At 43.3% G+C, this 21,061-nt stretch overlaps 1 protein-coding gene across 1 annotated transcript in view; it reads right to left on the bottom strand.

Annotated features, from left to right (window-relative positions):
• Positions 1–21,061, bottom strand: part of LOC126417102 (dynein beta chain, ciliary-like) — a 739,775-nt gene that overhangs the window by 103,352 nt on the left and 615,362 nt on the right. Inside the window, exon 39 of the mRNA XM_050084997.1 lies at positions 18,905–19,087. Within this exon, the coding sequence (XP_049940954.1) occupies positions 18,905–19,087 (183 nt within the window). The remainder of the gene's footprint in view (positions 1–18,904; positions 19,088–21,061) is intronic.

Here is a 21,061-nt window from a genome sequence, read left to right as displayed (position 1 = left end):
GCTCCTATTGAGGGGAATTTTACTTGCATAATTTAGAGATACAGAGTCATGATCAGAGAATGGGAACACTACAACTTCGCATGTGTTTTCAGTGGTCTTGAAGTTTATAAAGATATTATCTAAACATGCTTTGTTTCTTGTGGGCCTGTTATTAACATGATGTAAATTGTATTGTCTTAGTAAGTTTTCCAGATCTGCAACCCTGCCCTTACATTTAATAACATCAAAATCAGCATTCAAATCACCTCCTATTGCAATGTCATAGTGTAGCCATTTAATATTACTTAATTCACTCAATAGCATGTCCATTTTTTCTAAAAATATGTTAATGCTTCCCTTTGGTGATCTGTACATGGATACTACTAATAGCTTATGACTATTAATGATTATACCCGTAACTCCAAAGTGCTGTTCATCACACAGGGAATTTAGGTCTAGTTTGGTTATTGTACAATTGAGTGACTGGTTGGAATAAATTGCCACACCACCTCTAATGTGCTCTTTCCTACAGTAGCTATTTACTATACTAAATTTGTCAAATTTGGCAACTGCAAGTTCATTCTCATTAGTCCAGCGTTCACTCAAACAAAAAATATCAAACTGGTTATCAAGACCAAACTCATTTATGATAAGTTCTTTATCTTTCAGTCCTTGAACGTTAAGGTAACATATTTTAAGATCCATGCTCTTATTGCTTACACACTGAACACTATGGTGATTGGTTTTCAAACCTTTTTCAGGGCTTATCTTTTGGATTTCTGCCTCTTGTTGCCTTTTACTAAAAAATTGTTCACTTGGAATGACACCATTTATCCATGAGCCAACTAGAGAGACTGGCAACAGCAAAACATGTCTGGATAATATAATAACAAGCATGACCCATCTTCCCTACAGTACAGCTCTTCTAAAACTAGCCATCTCTGATCACCTTGCAGTACAGCTTCAATTGGAGGCAAATGAGATGCCCTTTGCTACTAAAAAGAAACTAATGTAAGCAAAATAATTATGTATAATGATAACATCAATAGACTGCACTGCATGTTCACACACATACCATGGTTTGAGAATGGTAAGTTTTCCTATGATAGCTTTGCTGCTGACTTCTACTATTGTTTTGATGCCACATGCCCAGTTTTTTTTTACGGCACAAAACTGCTATGGTCATTAGCGTCCAGTCTGTGACTTAGGAAAAGGCAGAAATGGGAACGAAACTCAAAAAATTGGAGAAACTAAAAATAGAAGGAAAGCTTATAAAACCACTAAAGAAGGGGGGAGGGGGTTGTCCCCAAAAACAGCTTCAAACGACTGACGTCATCTCACTGCCACTAATAAACTCGAGAATGCGATCGGCTGAGCGCATGTCATCTGCTAAAATGGAAGATATATCAGGCGACAGCTGTAGACGGACGTGTAATGGAGTAAAATAGGGGCACTCAAGTAAAAGGTGTCTTACCGTCCACAGCTGAGAGCAGTGGGGACAGAGTTGGGGAGAATCACCACTTAAAAGATGTCGATGGCTAAAAAGACAGTGCCCTATCCGGAGTCTAGTTAAAATTACCTCCTCCCGACGATGCGTTCGGGAGGAAAAGGTCCAAGCACAGGGAAGAGCTTTCACATCCCGCAATTTATTATTGGGAAGAGTCGACCAATGTGGGTGCCATAAAAGAGTAACACGACGACATAAAACACTCCGTAGATCGGCGAAGGAAATCGTGCGAATAGCTGGCTGAAGAAGAGAGACTGCAGCCTTGGCCGCTATATCGGCCGCCTCATTTCCACAGATACCAACGTGTCCTGGGATCCAAAGGAACGCCACAGAGACGCCCCCCAAGTGGAGCAAGTGGAGGCAGTCCTGAATCCGGTGGACCAGAGGGTGGACAGGGTACAGAGCTTGGAGACTGAGGAGAGAGATGAGGGAATCTGAACAGGTAATATACTGTATCCGCTGATGGCGACGGATGTATTGGACAGCCCGGAGAACAGCGTAAAGCTCCGCAGTATAAACCGAACACTGGTCGGGAAGCCGAAATCGATTTGGGGTGTCGCCAACAATATAGGCACTCCCTACACCTAACGATGTTTTCGAGCCATCAGTGCAAATAAATGTGGCTTCCTTCATTTGTGCACATACAGCAGCAAATGCCCGACGATAAACAAGTGAAGGGGTACCATCCTTGGGAAATTGACAAAGGTCACAGAGCAGGCAGGTCCGGGGACGGAGCCAAGGCGGTGCTGTACCCCAAGTTGTCAAGAAGGTTTTAGGAAAGTGGAAGGAAAGAGAATGCATCAGTTGATGGAAGCAGACTCCTGGTGGTAGTAGGGAGGAAGGGTGGCCTGCATACCCTACATCCAAGGAGGCGTCGAAAAAAATGTCATGGGCCGGATTAGCAGGTATGGAAGACAGATGGCTAGCATAATGGCTCAGAAGCACTGCTCGCTGATTGGACAGCGGAGGTTCAGCCGTCTCAGCATAAAGGCTTTCCACAGGGCTGGTGTAAAAAGCTCCAGACACTAAACATAATCCACGGTGGTGGATAGAGTCGAGACACCGAAGAATAGACGGCCGAGCAGAGGAGTAAACTATGCTTCCATAGTCCAATTTCGAACGCACTAAGGCGCGATAGAGACGGAGAAGGACCACTCGGTCCGCTCCCCAGGAGGTACCATTCAGGACACGGAGGGTGTTGAGGGATCACAGACAGCGAGCCGAAAGATAGGAAACGTGGGAGGACCAGCACAGGTTTCTGTCAAACATAAGACCCAAGAATTTAGCGACGTCCGAAAATGGAAGGTTGACAGGTCCTAGATGTAAGGAGGGTGGAAGAAACTCCTTACAATGTCCATTATAATTATCCGGGCTGTTATGCCGTGGTCGGTTGATGAATTCTGAGGTGATTCCCAACGTTTTGTCTCCGACTGCGGGAGACATCTTCAAGGGGGTCTGTAGCTTGATGGAAGGTCCAACACACACACTGGCTCGCTACTGACTGCCGCAAAATTCCGTGTCCGCGCGCCCCCGCGCCGCGGCGTGACGTCACGTGTTTTGAAAACGTCAGTGCAATTGGCTGCTGTCCGTCGCCGTCGATCGCCGTTGCCATCACCCAGTAGTGGACGAGTGGTACACATCTTCTTTAACACCGGCATCCATATACGTTTGGAAGAGCACAAGGGAAATTGTAGAAGAGGAGAAACGGAACGATCAGCTGTTGCGGAGCATGCTTTCCAGCCAGGGAACCACAATATTCGTTTCGAGGAGACGCAAGTACTAGCGGCCACGAGCGGATACTACAAAAGGCTCTACAGGGAGGCAATCGAAATCGCTAAACACCCCCTGCAGTCGGAGACGAAACGTTGGGAATCACCTCAGAATTCATCAACCGACCACGGCATAACAGCCTGGATAATTATAATAGACATGATATTTCCGGCCGTGAAAGTTAACATTTTAGTACTCCTTACAATGCCAAAAATTAACACAAACGGTCTTACTGGGAGAAAAGCGGAAGCTGGTTTCGATGCTCCAAGAGTGGAGGCGATCGAGACATCCTTGAAGACGTCGTTCAAGAAGGCTGGTCCCTTGAGAGCTGTAGTAGATCGCAAAATCGTCTACAAAGAGAGAGCCTGAGACATTGGGAAGGAGACAGTCCATAATTGGATTTATGGCAATGGCAAACAGTACAATACTCAGCACGGAGCCCTGGGGTACCCCGTTTTCTTGGGAGAAAGTACGGGAGAGAGTAGTGTTCACCTGCACTCTAAATGTGTGCTCTGCCATAAATTCGTGAAGAAAAAGGGGTAGCCGACCTCGAAAGCCCCAAGAGAACAGTGTACAGAGGATGCCTGTCCTCCAACAGGTATCGTATGCTCTCTCCAGATCAAAAAATATTGCTACTGTTTGGCGTTTCCGGAGAAAATTGTTCATGATATAAGTGGAGAGAGCAACAAGATGGTCAACTGCAGAACGATGCTTTCGGAAAACACATTCGGCAGGTGTTAAAAGACTGCGGGACTCCAGCCACCAAGCTAAACAGCAATTCACCATACGCTCCAAAACCTTACATACACTACTCGTGAGAGAAATGGCGCGATAACTAGAGGGGAGATGTTTGTCCTATCCAGGTTTCGGAACAGGAACGACGATAGCTTCCCGCCACCGTCTGGGAAAAGTACTGTCAGTCCAAATTCGATTATAAAGGCGAAGGAGGTAACGCAGACTATGGGTTGATAAATGCAGGAACATTTGGATGTGGGTACCATCCGGTCCTGGGACGGAGGAGCGAGAAGAAGAGAGTGCATGTTGGAGTTCCCCCATGGAGAAAACAGTATTATAGCTTTTGCGATTTTGAGAGGAGAAAGCAAGAGGTTGCACTTCCGCTGCACGTTTCTTCGGGAGAAACGCTGGCGGGTAATTTGAAGAGCTCAAAATCTCAGCAAAGTGTTGACCCAATGAGTTAGAAATTGCGACGGGGTCCACGAATGTATCATGCGTGACAGTGAGCCCAGAGACGAGACTGAGGAGAAACAAGGCGTGCCAGATAACCGTGGAATCCAACTCCAAACTTCCGAGGAGGGAGTGAAGGTGTTAAATGAGCTAGTAAAGAAGTCCCAGCTTGCCTTCTTGCTATTGTGGATGACGCGACGGCATCGTGCGTGGAACTGCTTATAGCGGATACAGTTGGCCAAAGTAGGATGGTGGCGGAAAACGTGAAGAGTACATCGCCGTTCACATATTGCGTCACGGCATGCCTCGTTCCACCAAGTAACTGGGGGGCGCCGGGGCAATTCGGAGGTGCATGGTATTGAACGTTCCGCAGCTGTAAGAATAACATCTGTAATATGTGTGACCTCATCGTCGACGCTAGGAAAGTGACGGTCATCGAATGTCGCTAGAGACGAAAAAAGTGTCCAATCGGCTTGGGTAAACTTCCAGCGTCACAGGCGCATATATGGCAGTTGAGGCTGCAGTCTAAGGACACATGGAAAGTGGTCACTCGAGTGTGTATCATCAAGGACGAACCATTCAAAGCGCCAAGCTAGCGGAACAGTACTGACTGAAAAGTTGAAATGAGAGAAACTTGTTGTGGAGGCAGACAAAAATGTAGGGTCCCCAGTGTTGAGGCAAACAAGATCCGCTTGGTGGAAGACGTCTAGCAATAGTGAGCCACGTGGACAAGGATGTGGAGATCCCCAAAGCGGGTGGTGGGCATTGAAGTCCCCAACGAGCAAATAGGAGGATGGAAGCTGACCAAGAAGGTGACGGAGATCAGTTCGTGCCATTGGTGTGGACGATGGAATGTATTCAGTACAAAGAGAGAAGGTGTATCCAGAAAGGGAAAGACGGACAGCGACAGCTTGGAAGGAAGTGTTCAAGGGGATTGGGTGATAATGGAGAGTATCATGGAGAAGAATCATAATTCCTCCATGTGTTGGAGTGCCTTCAACAGAGGGGAGATCAAATTGGACGGACTGAAAATGGGGGAGAACAAAGCGGTCGTGGGGACGCAGCATTGTATCCTGAAGACACAAGATGACCGGCGAGTAGGATCATAAGAGGATCGACAAGTCACCCCGATTAGCTCGAATGCCGCGGATATTCCAGTGGATAATGGACATAGGGTGAACAGAAAATGGAGGATTGTGACCAAGGTTGCCGTCAACTCAACGACTGCTCAGAGCTTGCGACCGACAGCATGGAACGGCATTCAGCCGAAGGCAGAAGATCCTGATCCATAGGTTGTTCAGGAACAGCTCCTGCCACCAGAGATCGGCCGGTTGACTGGCCGCCAGCAGTGCACCTCGGCGACACAGAAGATGGCAGAGGGCGGTTACCGCCAGGTGGTGCTGTAGATGAGACATGCCTTGGCAGAGAAGGAGAGGAACTGGGTTTCTTATTAGCCTTCTTGGAAACATGATGTTTAGATGAAGGAGGAACCGATGGTTGTGAAGTTGGGGTATGTAAAAAATCCTCACGAGTATGCTCTTTTTTCGAAGTCTTGGTGTCTGACTTTTGGGCTCGAGATTTAGCAGAACCCGTTGAAGGGTGAGCCATAGAGTGAGCAGGCGAAAGTGGGAAGGTTGAACGGGCGATCTTTGCGCTGGCCGATCTGACGACTGTGGCACTAAAGGTGAGATCACAAGTCTGCGTGGCCGCCTCCTTTGTTGGCCGAGGAGAGGCAAGGACAGTGCTGTATTTTCCTCACTGAGGCACAGTGGGCTTTTGATGGGCGAATAATTTTCGAGCAGCAAAGGTCGACACCTTTTCCTTTACTCTGATTTCCTGAATGAGCTTTTGGCCTTTAAAAATGAGGCAATCTCAAGAGGAAGCAATGTGGTCACCCATACAGTTGATGCAACGAGGGGATGGAGGTGTGCAAGCACCCTCATGTGCATCCTTGCCACACGTAACACATTTGGCCGGATTGGAACAGGACTGGGTGGTGTGATTGAACTGCTGACACCGATAGCAGCGCGTAGGGTTTGGGATGTAAGGGCGAATGGAAATTATCTCATAGCCCGCTTTGATTTTCGATGGGAGTTGAACTTTGTCAAATGTCAAGAAGACAGTACGGGTTGGAATGATGTTCGTGTCTGCGTGGCCGCCTCCTTTGTTGGCCGAGGAGAGGCAAGGACAGTGCTGTATTTTCCTGACTGAGGCACAGTGGGCTTTCGACGGGCGAATAATTTTCGAGCAGCAAAGGTCGACACCTTTTCTATTACTCTGATTTCCTGAATGAGCTTTTCGCCTTTAAAAATGGGGCAATCTCGAGAGGAAACAATGTGGCCACCCATACAGTTGATGCAACGAGGGGATGGAGGTGTGCAAGCACCCTCATGGGCATCCTTGCCATACGTAACACATTTGGCCGGATTGGAACAGGACTGGGTGGTGTGATTGAACTGCTGACACCGATAGCAACGCGTAGGGTTTGGGATGTAAGGGCGAATGGAAATTATCTCATAGCCCGCTTTGATTTTCGACGGGAGTTGAACTTTGTCAAATGTCAAGAAGACAGTACGGGTTGGAATGATGTTCATGTCAACCCTTTTCATGACCGTATGAACAGCCATTACGCCCTGGTCAGACAGGTAGTGTTGAATTTCCTCGTCGGACAATCCATCGAGGGAGTGTGCATAAACGACCCCACGTGATGAATTTAAAGTGCGGTGCACTTCTACCCGGACAGGGAAGGTGTGCAGCAGTGAAGAACGCAGCAATTTTTGTGCCTGGAGGGCACTGACTGTTTCTAACAACAAGGTGCCATTTCGTAATCTGGAACAAAACTTTACAGGACCTGCAATTGTGGCGACACCTTTCTGAATAATGAAAGGGTTGACTGTGGAGAAGTTGTGACCTTCGTCAGACCGAGAAACAACAAGGAACTGTGGCAATGATGGAAGAACTGTCTGTGGCTGAGACTCATTGAACTTACGCTTGCGAGCAGACATAGTAGAAGAAGAGGAAACCATTGCAAAAGTATCCCCCATGATTACCGGCGTCTCAGATGACGCGCTCCTTCCTTGTGGGGGCCCTCTCTGAGGGCACTCCCGCCTTAGGTGATTGTTCACACCTCAGGTCACACCTCCCGAGAAACGGACGGAGGGACCAATCGGCACTTTCGGAAGGTATCAGCTCGGGTAATCCCCCCTTTCTGGGCCTGGCCGTTACCAGGGGGTACGTACGTGTCCTACCTGTCTACCCGGGGCGGGGAATTACGCGTTACCTCGTCACCGGCTACACATGGAAATGCGTGGGTCGGCCTTCAGACACGCACAGGGAGGAAAAAAGAGAAAGGGAAAAAACAAAGGGAAAGGAAGGAAGGGAGGTCTCAAACGCCGCAGCAGAGAAAAGGGGAAAGAGAAGAGGTAAGGAAAAGAGAAGGACAAAGGAAGGACAAAGACTTGCAAGCAGAGAAAGCAAAGAATGTGTTACATTTTCAAGCGTCCGTCTCCGGACATAGGCACAAAACATACTCCCAGAGGGGGAGAAAGGGAAGGAAAGAGGCGGAGGTGAGAGGGGGGGGGGGGGGAGGGGGGGCGAAGATGGGGGATGGGGAAGGATGCGGAAAGGGAAGGTATGCAGCCCGGAAAGGAAGGAAGGCCACATTAGCTCGGGGTCCCGTGCTCACTATGCACGTATCCACAAAAGAGTTGTGGACCCCCTGGAGGACATGCCCAGTTGTAGCCACAAAAGTTAAACAAACTAAAAATATAAACAAAAGTATCTGGATAAATAATGATGTCATTGAAGCAAGGGAAAAGTTAAAATTGTTGCATAGTGCAATGTTGAATAATACTCAAAATCTCAAGCTAAAAGGGGCCTTCAAAACTTATCAAGAATATTATAAATATTTATTAATACAGACCAGGGGCAGCTATGTTGCAAACAAGCTTCAGGCTTCACACAGTGTTACTTCTGGGGTCTGGGGAGTGATGAACAGTTTTAGAACAGGCAGAGACAAATGCTGTATGGACTTTAATATTGACCACAATGGAATGGTAGTAAAAGATCAACTTGAAATTGCTCAGTATTAATGTATTAAAAGTGTGCAGAGAAAGTGTGCTTGTACCTTGGTCTGTAGCAGTAAATAATATAATACTCAGGCACCTTCCCAGATAGACTAAAAATAACTCGGGTAACACCAATCTTTAAAAAAAGGAGACAAACTCAAAATTCGAAACTACAGACCCATCTCAATACTTCCAGCCTTTTCCAGACTAGTTGAAAAAAATCATATACAGCAGAATTATAAACTTTCTAATGTTTGAAAATCAAAATGGATTCTTAAAATATAAATCAACCAGCACAGTAACTGCTCATTTAATTGAAGAGATAATAACTGGCATTAACAACAAGCAACATGTTGCAAGTATATACCTTGACCTTGAGAAGGCTTTCGACTGTGTGAACATCACAACCCTATTAGAAAAGCTATGGAACATTGGCATCAGAGGTACTGTTCATGACCTAATAAAATCTTATATGAGTAACAGCAAACAGTTTGTACTGCTTAAAACTGAAAGTGGTGTTCACAAATCCAAAATCACTAATATAAAATAGGGAGTCCTCTTCTGTTTTTGATTTATGTAAATCACATAAGATATTGCACTCAAAGTTCCAAAATAGTTCTGTATGCAGATGATACATCCTTGTGTGTAAAAAGGAATCAATTAATGAACTAGAGATACACTGTAATATCATGACAAATGAAATTGTACAGTACTTTAATGAAAACCACTTACGTGTAAGCAGTAGTAAACCATGTCTCATGGAGTAGTTTTACTGATGAAATTAAACTATACATAGGCAATGAATTCAAAGCAACCTAAGTGGGAGACACATGTTGACACGCAACATGTAAGTTTTCTGAGAATATATTTGCAATTAATATGATTAGCAAGTTCTGCAAAGACACTGTTGTCCTAAAGACTGCATACCATGCTCTATTTTCCTCTCACCTGAATTACAGAATAGAAATAGGGGGAGCAACAGCCAAAGCAAATCTAAGTAAGCTATTGCTACTTCAGAAAAGGACTATAAGATTCATCTGTGGAGCAAAATACACTCCTGGAAATTGAAAAAAGAACACATTGACACCGGTGTGTCAGACCCACCATACTTGCTCCGGACACTGCGAGAGGGCTGTATAAGCAATGATCACACGCACGGCACAGCAGACACACCAGGAACCGCGGTGTTGGCCGTCGAATGGCGCTAGCTGCGCAGCATTTGTGCACCGCCGCCGTCAGTGTCAGCCAGTTTGCCGTGGCATACGGAGCTCCATCGCAGTCTTTAACACTGGTAGCATGCCGCGAGAGCGTGGACGTGAACCATATGTGCAGTTGACGGACTTTGAGCGAGGGCGTATAGTCGGCATGCGGGAGGCCGGGTGGACGTACCGCCGAATTGCTCAACACGTGGGGCGTGAGGTCTCCACAGTATATCGATGTTGTCACCAGTGGTCGGCGGAAGGTGCACGTGCCCGTCGACCTGGGACCGGACCGCAGCGACGCACGGATGCACGCCAAGACCGTAGGATCCTACGCAGTGCCGTAGGGGACCGCACCGCCACTTCCCAGCAAATTAGGGACACTGTTGCTCCTGGGGTATCGGTGAGGACCATTCGCAACAGTCTCCATGAAGCTGGGCTACGGTCCCGCACACTGTTAGGCCGTCTTCCGCTCACGCCCCAACATCGTGCAGCCCGCCTCCAGTGGTGTCGCGACAGGCGTGAATGGAGGGACGAATGGAGACGTGTCGTCTTCAGCGATGAGAGTCGCTTCTGCCTTGGTGCCAATGATGGTCGTATGCGTGTTTGGCGCCGTGCAGGTGAGCGCCACAATTGGGACTGCATACGACCGAGGCACACAGGGCCAACACCCGGCATCATGGTGTGTGGAGCGATCTCCTACACTGGCCGTACACCACTGGTGATCATCGAGGGGACACTGAATAGTGCACGGTACATCCAAACCGTCATCGAACCCATCGTTCTACCATTCCTAGACCGGCAAGGGAACTTGCTGTTCCAACAGGACAATGCACGTCCGCATGTATCCCGTGCCCCCCAACGTGCTCTAGAAGGTGTAAGTCAACTACCCTGGCCAGCAAGATCTCCGGATCTGTCCCCCATTGAGCATGTTTGGGACTGGATGAAGCGTCGTCTCACGCGGTCTGCACGTCCAGCACGAACGCTGGTCCAACTGAGGCGCCAGGTGGAAATGGCATGGCAAGCCGTTCCACAGGACTACATCCAGCATCTCTACGATCGTCTCCATGGGAGAATAGCAGCCTGCATTGCTGCGAAAGGTGGATATACACTGTACTAGTGCCGACATTGTGCATGCTCTGTTGCCTGTGTCTATGTGCCTGTGGTTCTGTCAGTGTGATCATGTGATGTATCTGACCCCAGGAATGTGTCAATAAAGTTTCCCCTTCCTGGGACAATGAATTCACGGTGTTCGTATTTCAATTTCCAGGAGTGTATAAGGAATCATGCTGTGGCTTTGTTGTGTACATAGTTCCATGTAGTCAGCGTGTACACAACTTTCCCACTAGAGCGCGCCCCGCTAAGCACAACAGCGCAGGCGCTGCACTCGTCCATCTCCGCACTAAGAGTTGGCGCTGCCTTAGAGACGGACCAAATTCTGCTTCTGCCGATACGCGTATTAATATGTAACGCAGCCAATGAGATTGCTGCTAACATAGAACCTTTTCTCCTCGTGGATCACACTCGCGCAGTGATACCTGAATGCACGAGGTAATATAACGAGTGTACAGACCTCCGATGAGTCAGTCTGCATTTGTCTGTATCAGTCTATAGTCAAGTTTCAGTCTGTGCCTAATAAGATTATCATATTCCTGTACATAGCCATGAAGATAAATGAATAGACAGTTTGTCAAGTATCAGAGATATGTGAGAATAAGATTAACGTACCAAGACCAAAGGAACTTCAGAATGTCAATTGTAAACAGCATCCACAATCATGTTACGTAATGTCTATATTTTTTATTATTTTAATAAATGTGTGTGATAATTAATCAAGTTCTGTTTAAAGTTGGTCACCGTCAATCTGCTACTCTAAGCGTACAAGTGGCATTTCTATCGTCTGACCTAACGGCAGAAGATAAACACGCCACGATAAGACCACGAAACATATTGCTGACACTCGCCTGCTCCGCTAGAGCGACAAGTCAAATAATCTGATGGTGTGTGTACTGAAGGTCTTATAGTACGCACCCCACAGGCTTGTTTCCAAAAACTGGTGTACTAACTGTAGTAAACATGTACATTCTAAAAGCCATATTACTTGTTGAAAGACTGCAACCCAACATTTGTTCCAATTTGTATCAGTACAATACCAGAAATTAAAAAAAAATTACATTAGCAGCCATAAAACAGCACTGTATGAAAAGGGTCCACAATATGCAGTTTTAAAGTGCACTGCCCTGAAAAGTTGTGGCACTACCCACATTGAAGCTTAAATTTCATCTAAAGAAATTCCTGTTACAAAACCCATTTTACACACTAGAAGAATACCATACTTACATGCAGAATAAGAATTGCTTTGAAAAAATATGTTGATACTGTTAATGAAACCATTTTATTTGTAATTTTCAACATTTTGTTAATCAATGACATAATCAGAAGAATGTATTATTGTGCTACGTACAAAGAATTGTAACCTGTTTTTATACATATGCAATTAATCATTCGATGTTGAATAAAGTATTATTATTATTATTAACAAAGGCAAAATATATCACACAGGGAAAAAGGAAGAAATGGAATGAAACAAATATGACCAAGGTGATTCATGCAGTCAGAAATAAAACTATGTGTGTCCTGAAGGCTGCTAAAGTTTGGTACGATTTATTTATATGATTTTATGCCCATATTTATCGTGCCACAATCAATGTTGGAAACATTTAGCAAGGACGGAGTTTCTTCTTCAAAATTAATTTCATGGAAAATGTGAAGAAAATTTGTAGTAGGTGCAGAGGCTAGTGTCTTACCTACTTCACAGAGAAGATAATTTTTATGGCCTCACACATCATGACATACTTCGAATGGCTTATCAATTAGCAACAAGGAATGGTCTACAACAATTGTTTTAGAAGGGAGAAGCATGAAGGGCCTAGGAGGATCTATTTTTGCTGTGTCATAAGAAATGGGCAAGAATTAATTGCTTTTATGATATAACATGTAAGAGCATATCAGATACTTGTCCAGAGTAATTGGTCATCGCCCAGGGAAAAATACATATTTATTTGGACTTTTCTGAACATAGTTGATTAAAATCACAGGAGGGTCCAATACTTGGGCAGCACAGATCACTAGTAGTTCATTTTTCTCTCCTGGAGTGTTGACATTGTGTTAAATTGTTAAAACTAAATGGCATAGTCTTATGCACCTTCAAGAGTTTTTGCAGCGTGAAAGTCGGAGATGTATGTTTCCCCCTTTTCCATAGTGGACAGTCAGTCCACTAGAGCACACAATTCTCGAATGAGCATGAGGAAGCCCAATGCCATTTCTTCCCGCATGCAAAGTGACTACAGTGATACCTACCAGACTTTCATGGAACTACATGCAGCAAAGAACTCTGTTAATGATTTCCTATGACAAATCAAAAAATAGTGAAGCCGAAAGAGCAAACTACATAAGTTTGAGGAACAAATACAAGGCAGAAATTAGGTTAAGCAAGTGCAAGGCAAATGATGATTATATTAATAAGTCTCAAAATAAATGCAAAGCAGCCTGGACTTATGTCAAGACTCATCTGGGTAGAAATAAAGATGTTAACAAAAATAATTCATGTGATGCTTGTATCACACCGGATGATTTCAACACCTTCTTCATTAATGCTGCCAGTATGAATAACAGTGCTGCAAATGAAAATATCCATAAATGTGGCAACAACCATATCCCAAATAATAGAAATTCATTTCTACAAAATTTTGAGGATATGGTTCTTGTGTTTAAATGGAAAGAAGTAAAAGTAACAGATATTAAAACTGCAATAGCAAAATTAAGTTACTCAAAATCAGAAGACATTTATGGTCTCTCCAATTTTGTAATAAAAAAACTAGCAGATGTAATAGCACATCCATTCTGTTCTCTTATGAACTGGATGTTCGTCAGTGGCTGTTTCCCTTCATCCTTAAAAATGGCAGTCGTTACTCCACTGCACAAGAAAGGTGACAAGTCTTGTCCTAATAATTACCATCCAATCTCCCTTGTACCCATCATATCAAAAGTAGTGGAATATTGCATACAGCTCCAAATCAGTCAACATCTGTCTGTGAATAATATTCTTAGTGACTCTCAGTATGGCTTCAGGTCCGGCCTGTCAATGGCAAAAACAGTTGAAGATGTTGTTTCATATATATTGTCATCATTCGAATCAGGATTATCAGTTAATGCCACTCTTGTGGACCTCAGCAAGGCATTTGACTCTGTCAGTCACAGGATACAACTAGAAAAGCTGCACTGCTATGGTATTAGAGGCTCAGAACTACCTCTGATCAGATCCTATATGAGTGACAGAAAACAAATTGTGCATTTTAACAATATGAAGTCAAATGTCTTGGATATCATGCAGGGTGTACCACAAGGCTCTGTGTTTGGACCTTTACTTTTTATAATACACTCCTGGAAATTGAAATAAGAACACCATGAATTCATTGTCCCAGGAAGGGGAAACTTTATTGACACATTCCTGGGGTCAGATACATCACATGATCACACTGACAGGACCACAGGACATAGACACAGGCAACAGAGCATGCACAATGTCGGCACTAGTACAGTGTATATCCACCTTTCGCAGCAATGCAGGCTGCTATTCTCCCATGGAGACGATCGTAGAGATGCTGGATGTAGTCCTGTGGAACGGCTTGCCATGCCATTTCCACCTGGCGCCTCAGTTGGACCAGCGTTCACGCTGGACGTGCAGACCGCGTGAGACGACGCTTCATCCAGTCCCAAACATGCTCAATGGGGGACAGATCCGGAGATCTTGCTGGCCAGGGTAGTTGACTTACACCTTCTAGAGCACGTTGGGTGGCACGGGATACATGCGGACATGCATTGTCCTGTTGGAACAGCAAGTTCCCTTGCCGGTCTAGGAATGGTAGAACGATGGGTTCGATGACGGTTTGGATGTACCGTGCACTATTCAGTGTCCCCTCGACGATCACCAGTGGTGTACGGCCAGTGTAGGAGATCGCTCCCCACACCATGATGCCGGGTGTTGGCCCTGTGTGCCTCGGTCGTATGCAGTCCTGATTGTGGCGCTCACCTGCACGGGGCCAAACACGCATACGACCATCATTGGCACCAAGGCAGAAGCGACTCTCATCGCTGAAGACGACACGTCTCCATTCGTCCCTCCATTCACACATGTCGCGACACCACTGGAGGCGGGCTGCACGGTGTTGGGGCGTGAGCGGAAGACGGCCTAATGGTGTGCGGGACCGTAGCCCAGCTTCATGGAGACGGTTGCGAATGGTCCTCGCCGATACCCCAGGAGCAACAGTGTCCCTAATTTGCTGGGAAGTGGCGGTGCGGTCCCCTACGGCACTGCGTAGGATCCTACGGTCTTGGTGTGCATCCGTGCGTCGCTGCGGTCCGGTCCCAGGTCGACGGGCACGTGCACCTTCCGCCGACCACTGGCGACAACATCGATGTACTGTGGAGACCTCACGCCCCACGTGTTGAGCAATTCGGCGGTACGTCCACCCGGCCTCCCGCATGCCCACTATACGCCCTCGCTCAAAGTCCGTCAACTGCACATACGGTTCACGTCCACGCTGTCACGGCATGCTACCAGTGTTAAAGACTGCGATGGAGCTCCGTATGCCACGGCAAACTGGCTGACACTGACGGCGGCGGTGCACAAATGCTGCGCAGCTAGCGCCATTCGACGGCCAACACCGCGGTTCCTGGTGTGTTCACTGTGCCGTGCGTGTGATCATTCCTTGTACAGCCCTCTCGCAGTGTCCGGAGCAAGTATGGTGGGTCTGACACACCCGTGTCAATGTGTTCTTTTTTCCATTTCCAGGAGTGTATATGTAAATGACTTGCCCAGCACCATGTTATGTAAATCCACACTCTATGCAGATGATACAACTTTTGTTACAGCAGGCAAAGATTTAGGAAAATTAAACGAGGAAAGTGAGGCTCATCTCAGAGCAGCCATCAAGTGGTTCCAACTCAATGACTTGCATATAAATAGTGATAAAACTGTAAATATTCTCTTTAGCTTGTGTGTTAAGAGTAATAAGATTGATTGTGTCTCAGCTAAACTACTTGGGATTCATCTTGACACAACATTAACGTGGAAGAGTCATACTGATTATATTTGTACTAAGTTAGCACGTGTGACATATTTGTTAGGTAAACTAAGGTCATGTGTTAGTGGTAAGTTATTACTTAATGCATACTATGCCTTTTTCCACACCCATTTAGCATATGCCACTTTGTTGTGGGGAAACTCACCTGGAGCAAAACAAGTCTTCATTTGGCAAAAGAAGGCTGTCAGATGCATCCATGGAGTCAGAAATTACGAGTCTTGTAGACCATATTTCAAAAATCTAAAAATACTAACAGTTGCAGCCCTCTTTATACTAAGTTGTCTGATACACACAAAAGAAAACCAACACAGTCACAAACTACGACAATCTATCCATCACCATGTCACACGTATAAAACAGCAAATTGACATCCCAAAGTGTCACAAAGAAATGGTTTGGAGAAAAAGCTTTTTATACAATAGAAGGGTTTATAATGTGCACTAAAGATGATATTAAGTACCGGTACTAATATAGTTTCACTTAGATTAAACTTATACATGTAAATATAATGCAAATACCATGTGCAGCATCAAGGACAAATTTTTGTATTAGACAATAATGATCTACAATATATTACACCATTCCTGTTAGTTATGTAAACTGTATATGCACACAAATGATGACATCAATTGAATTTTTTAATGCCTAAAGATGGACAATAAAATAAAAAATAAATAAAAACCAACAATTCAAGCGAGTGTAAATTTCAGATGCAGACTTCTACCCTATGTATCACACTCAAATTGACTGTGAAGGCAAGAACAGACTAATTACAGTGTGCTCAGAGGCTTTTAAATGGTCATTTTTGCCACGTGTCATACATGAATGGATGGGACAAAGCCCTAATAACTGGTACCTTTTGCCAAGCACTTCACAGTGTTTTGCTGAGTACATATGTGGATGTATAAATTAGTGATCTGAGAGAGAAAGAGAGAGAAGGGAGGGGGGAGGGGGGGGGGGGGGGGGGAGGGGAAGTGCATGTCAAAAAAATTATCCCATTTCATTGCAGCAGGGTGCTACAGCAAAACCAGTTTTGAATTATTTCAAAATACAAACAGTCGTGGTTGTGAAATTATTTAATGTCAATGACATGTTTTGCTCTTTTGGGGCATCATCAGATTGTGTAAAAGTAGCTGTATATGAAAACTATCTGTCCCATAAGCATATAAAATGGAAATTGGTTACAATAGTAACTGAATATGTAATCCATCCATCAAAAAAACATAAAATACAAGGTAGACCTTGAACGAACCAGCTGACACACTGTAGTAGTATCTTGTTCGCACGCAAAGTGTCAGTGTGATGCATGTGGCTCATACCACGTTTATTTTGTAAGCGTAGCCCTATTTTGTACTACTACAGCAGTGTCAGCTGGTGTTTTCAAGGTCCACATTGCGTTTTATATATTTTTATGATGGATGGGTTACATATCCACTTACTGTTGTGACAAATTTCCATTTTATGTGGCTATAAGATGGACGGATTTCATATCCAGCTACTTTTACACCCTAAAAGGATGAAACATGTCACTGACATTAAATAATTTTGCAACCAAGACTGTTTTAATTCCAAAATAAGTGCAAATTGTTTCCAGAGTGACTAACTTGTACTCTTTTTTTATGTGTGTATTACTGCCTCCAGAAGGTAAGCATAGACCAGCACTTCTGACTCATAATTTATTACTACTCAATATTAGACATTTTCTTAATCAGAAGGTCATGTTTTAAATTTAAGTGTAACTTTTTGTGTATTTTCTGATTATCTGAAGTCTGGACTGTGCTTGCTTTTCACTACTTCCTTTCACACTTGTTAATCTTAGTCTGTCTTGTATCAAGCTGTTAGTATCTAACAGGTGTAGAATTTCCTTTATTTGCTGAAGGCTATTATTGTCTTTACATTGCTTACTTTGCTCAACTACTTAAAGAAGAATTTTTTTCTATTTTTTGCTCTGTAATTTCTGTGTTAATTTTCAACAATTTTTTATTGAATAGATCTAACATATTAATTTTTGCGTCTTTTGAATCCTATGTTGGAAGAAACCAGAAATACATGGTCTTTTCAAAAAATTCCCAAACATTCGTAATTTTGTACCAATGGTGTGTTGGAGTGAAATGTGGTTGGTATCCCAGCACACACCTGTTTTTAATGTGTAACTGCTGGAAGTTTCATTGTTGTATGTCTGTTAATTATTGTTCAGTGCTGTACTGCATAGAACATCATGTCACACAGTTTGCAAATTTCAAGATGGCAGAGTTAGATAGAACAGCAACATGTCTACATTAAATTTTGCATGAAACTCAAGAAAACCTTCACAGACACTCCAAATGATACAGAAAGCCTACAATGATGAGTGATTAAGCTGTACTTGATGTTATGAATGTTGGACACAGTTTAAAAATGGCTAGACAGCAGTTAAAGATGATCTCATTCAGGATGCCCTTTGATATCTGCTGACGATGCTCATGTCAGGAATGTCATCATGAATCCATGCCACATGGACTAGGTGTTAAACAATGGTACTATTAGGATGTGTTGCAATGCCTGCGAGAAAATGTGAGAAGGAAATGGCCTGAAATGTGGTTAGACAGTTCATGGCTCTTGCATCACGATAACGCACCCACACATTCATCCCTGCTGGTGTGTGACTATTGCAAAAAACTGAAATCACTATGCTGCTTCATCCTCTGTACTCTCCAGGCCTGGCCCCTGCAGACTTCTTTTATTTACAAATTTGGAAACCCCCATAGGAAGCACCAAGATTTGCAATGATAGTTAAGATAAAAGAAAATTCGAAGACAGCATTTTCGAAGGAGACCGTGCATAAAGAGCAAAAGTTAAGTGTAGAAAAATTTTGTGGGGAAGTTCCAGAATTGTTTGAACAGACCTCGTGTGTCATTTTATCCAACAATGGGTTGTGTACAAAAAATCAATAAAAGCGACTGTGTTATCAAAATTAAAAACTGACACAGAAATCTACAACTGTTTCAGGTAAATCCATTACTTCACTGATGTTGTCAGTATCCATGAACAATACAATGTCTATCTGCTTACCTTCAGACCTAAATTCAGCTCCCTTAATGAACGCCTCATCTCTGATGTTAGTGCATTCATTCGCTCACACTCTTGAATTGCAACAATTACATATGGTGTCCTGTCTTCAACTTTAGCCATCAGTTCAATAATGTTAAATGGTTCTGGTAATTTATCATATATATCTTCTAGAACCGACTTCACCTGTAATAAATATAATGCTTGTTGTTATGACTGTCATATAAATGAATGGAGACAAATAAGTACTGAGAAAGTACTTAATATTCAGTACTATTACTTGAATTATATTGTTTTAAGACTTGTTGATATTTTGAATGATTGTCAAAAGTAGAAATATATGAGTCAATGAAGGAACTTAAAATTCGGTAGTTCATAATCATGAGCTTTGGTGCTCCTGACTTTACTGATACAATATAAGACTACAATTCATTTAGAAAGTTAATTCAATTATCATGTTGTAATATATGTGAAAAAATAATCACAAATTCAAAACTAGTGATGAAAGTAGTTTTGTACAGAATAATACAAATAATGTGAAGTCATACTGCCTAACAGCACAATTATAATTATAATGCTTTGCAGATACCCTCTATGAATTTTTCAGTATTTCTTAGAAAAATCTGAAACCCTAATATGTCACCTATCTTACAAAATGAGCCAAATAATAATGTTTGTGATTTCCGTATTAATTTTTGAAGGAGTCTGAACAAAAACACGATGTAGACATTTCCTTAACATTTATAATCTATCCTCAGTTGTAAACTTTCTTAGCAAAACTGTTCAATAACACCTTAATAGACAACATTTGTGAATGTGGCAACATGGTAAAGAAGTTGTTTTCTTTCAGTTTTAGTTGGGTTATCAAATTATGATGGCCAATTTGCCATAACAGACAACATGGCAGCTCTAAATAAATCATGTGTTAATTAGAAAACTAGTAGGATAGTTAATGAACTCAGAACAGACACCTTTAGAAGAAACTTATAAAACATCAAGTGGAATGAGTTGTATGGTGTAATGGATGTAAATTCTAAATTTAATGCAGTTCTAAGTAAATAGCTGTTTCACAACAAAAACAATAAAGAATGGCACCAGTTATTTACCAAACAAACCATGAACAGCAAAACAGATTAAAGTGTCATGTAGCAGAGAGAGAAAGAAGTACATAAAATAGGATAAGCACAGATGTCCAACAACTTTCATACTATAGAAGATATTGTTCATAATTAAGAAGAGTTATAGAAAATAAAAAAAAAATTGCTTGTCATATCATATCACAGATTAACAACTGCCAAAATAAAATCAGTTCAATCTCAAGCATACTTGATGAGAACAATATATCTGGTAAAATATACTAAATAGTCCACGAAACCATTGTACTGAAGTACCACAAGAATTTAATCAATGCAAGATCCACTTCAGTCTCTTCCAGCAAAAATAGAAAAAGCAGATTTTCTTATGGAAACTAACAACATTTCAAGCAAAATATCAAGAGCCTGTTTTTCTGCTATAGCTACTGTACACAGCCATACATTTGATGTATTACTTTCGCAAATTATTTATATAGACAGGCTAAATTATGCCATTGTTAGATCTTCTTAAGCCCACCTCCATAACTGAGTGGTCTGCGTAGATAGCTACCATGCGAAGGGCCCAGGTTCTATGCCTGGTACTGCTAAGAATTTTTCCTAGGTGGGAGGACTGGTACAGAATGCAGTCAGCCTTGTGATGCCAATTGAGGAGCTACTTCAATGCGGGGTTGTAGCTCCAAGGTCTGGTAAGTCAGCAACTCCCACATGCCCTCCATACCGCATCCACATGGTGGATGTTGACACAGTGGTCTGCCAACATCCTTTGGGTCTTCAGAGCCTGGTTGGGAAACTCATTGGCTCTCCTCTAAGAAAGGCAGCAGGATAGATATTAATAACAATCAGAACAATTGGTTATTAACTCTCCTCTGAAAAGTTTTGGAAAAGGTAATGTATTTAACAATGTTTAAGCACATCTGCAAATATAAGATAGTGCATCACTTGAAATTTGGATCCCAGAAAGGTTTCTCCCCTGAACATTCCATGTACGATTTCAATGACCATGTATTAAAATATCTGAAAGACGAGATTTCACCTACCGGGATTGTAGTGATCTGTCTAAGATTCT

The sequence above is a fragment of the Schistocerca serialis genome, chromosome 8 (assembly GCF_023864345.2).
Source record: "Schistocerca serialis cubense isolate TAMUIC-IGC-003099 chromosome 8, iqSchSeri2.2, whole genome shotgun sequence".
In the NCBI taxonomy this organism is placed as follows: domain Eukaryota; kingdom Metazoa; phylum Arthropoda; class Insecta; order Orthoptera; family Acrididae; genus Schistocerca; species Schistocerca serialis.
The sequence above is the reverse complement of the archived record's forward strand: the minus strand, read 5'-3'. Positions and strand labels throughout refer to the sequence as shown.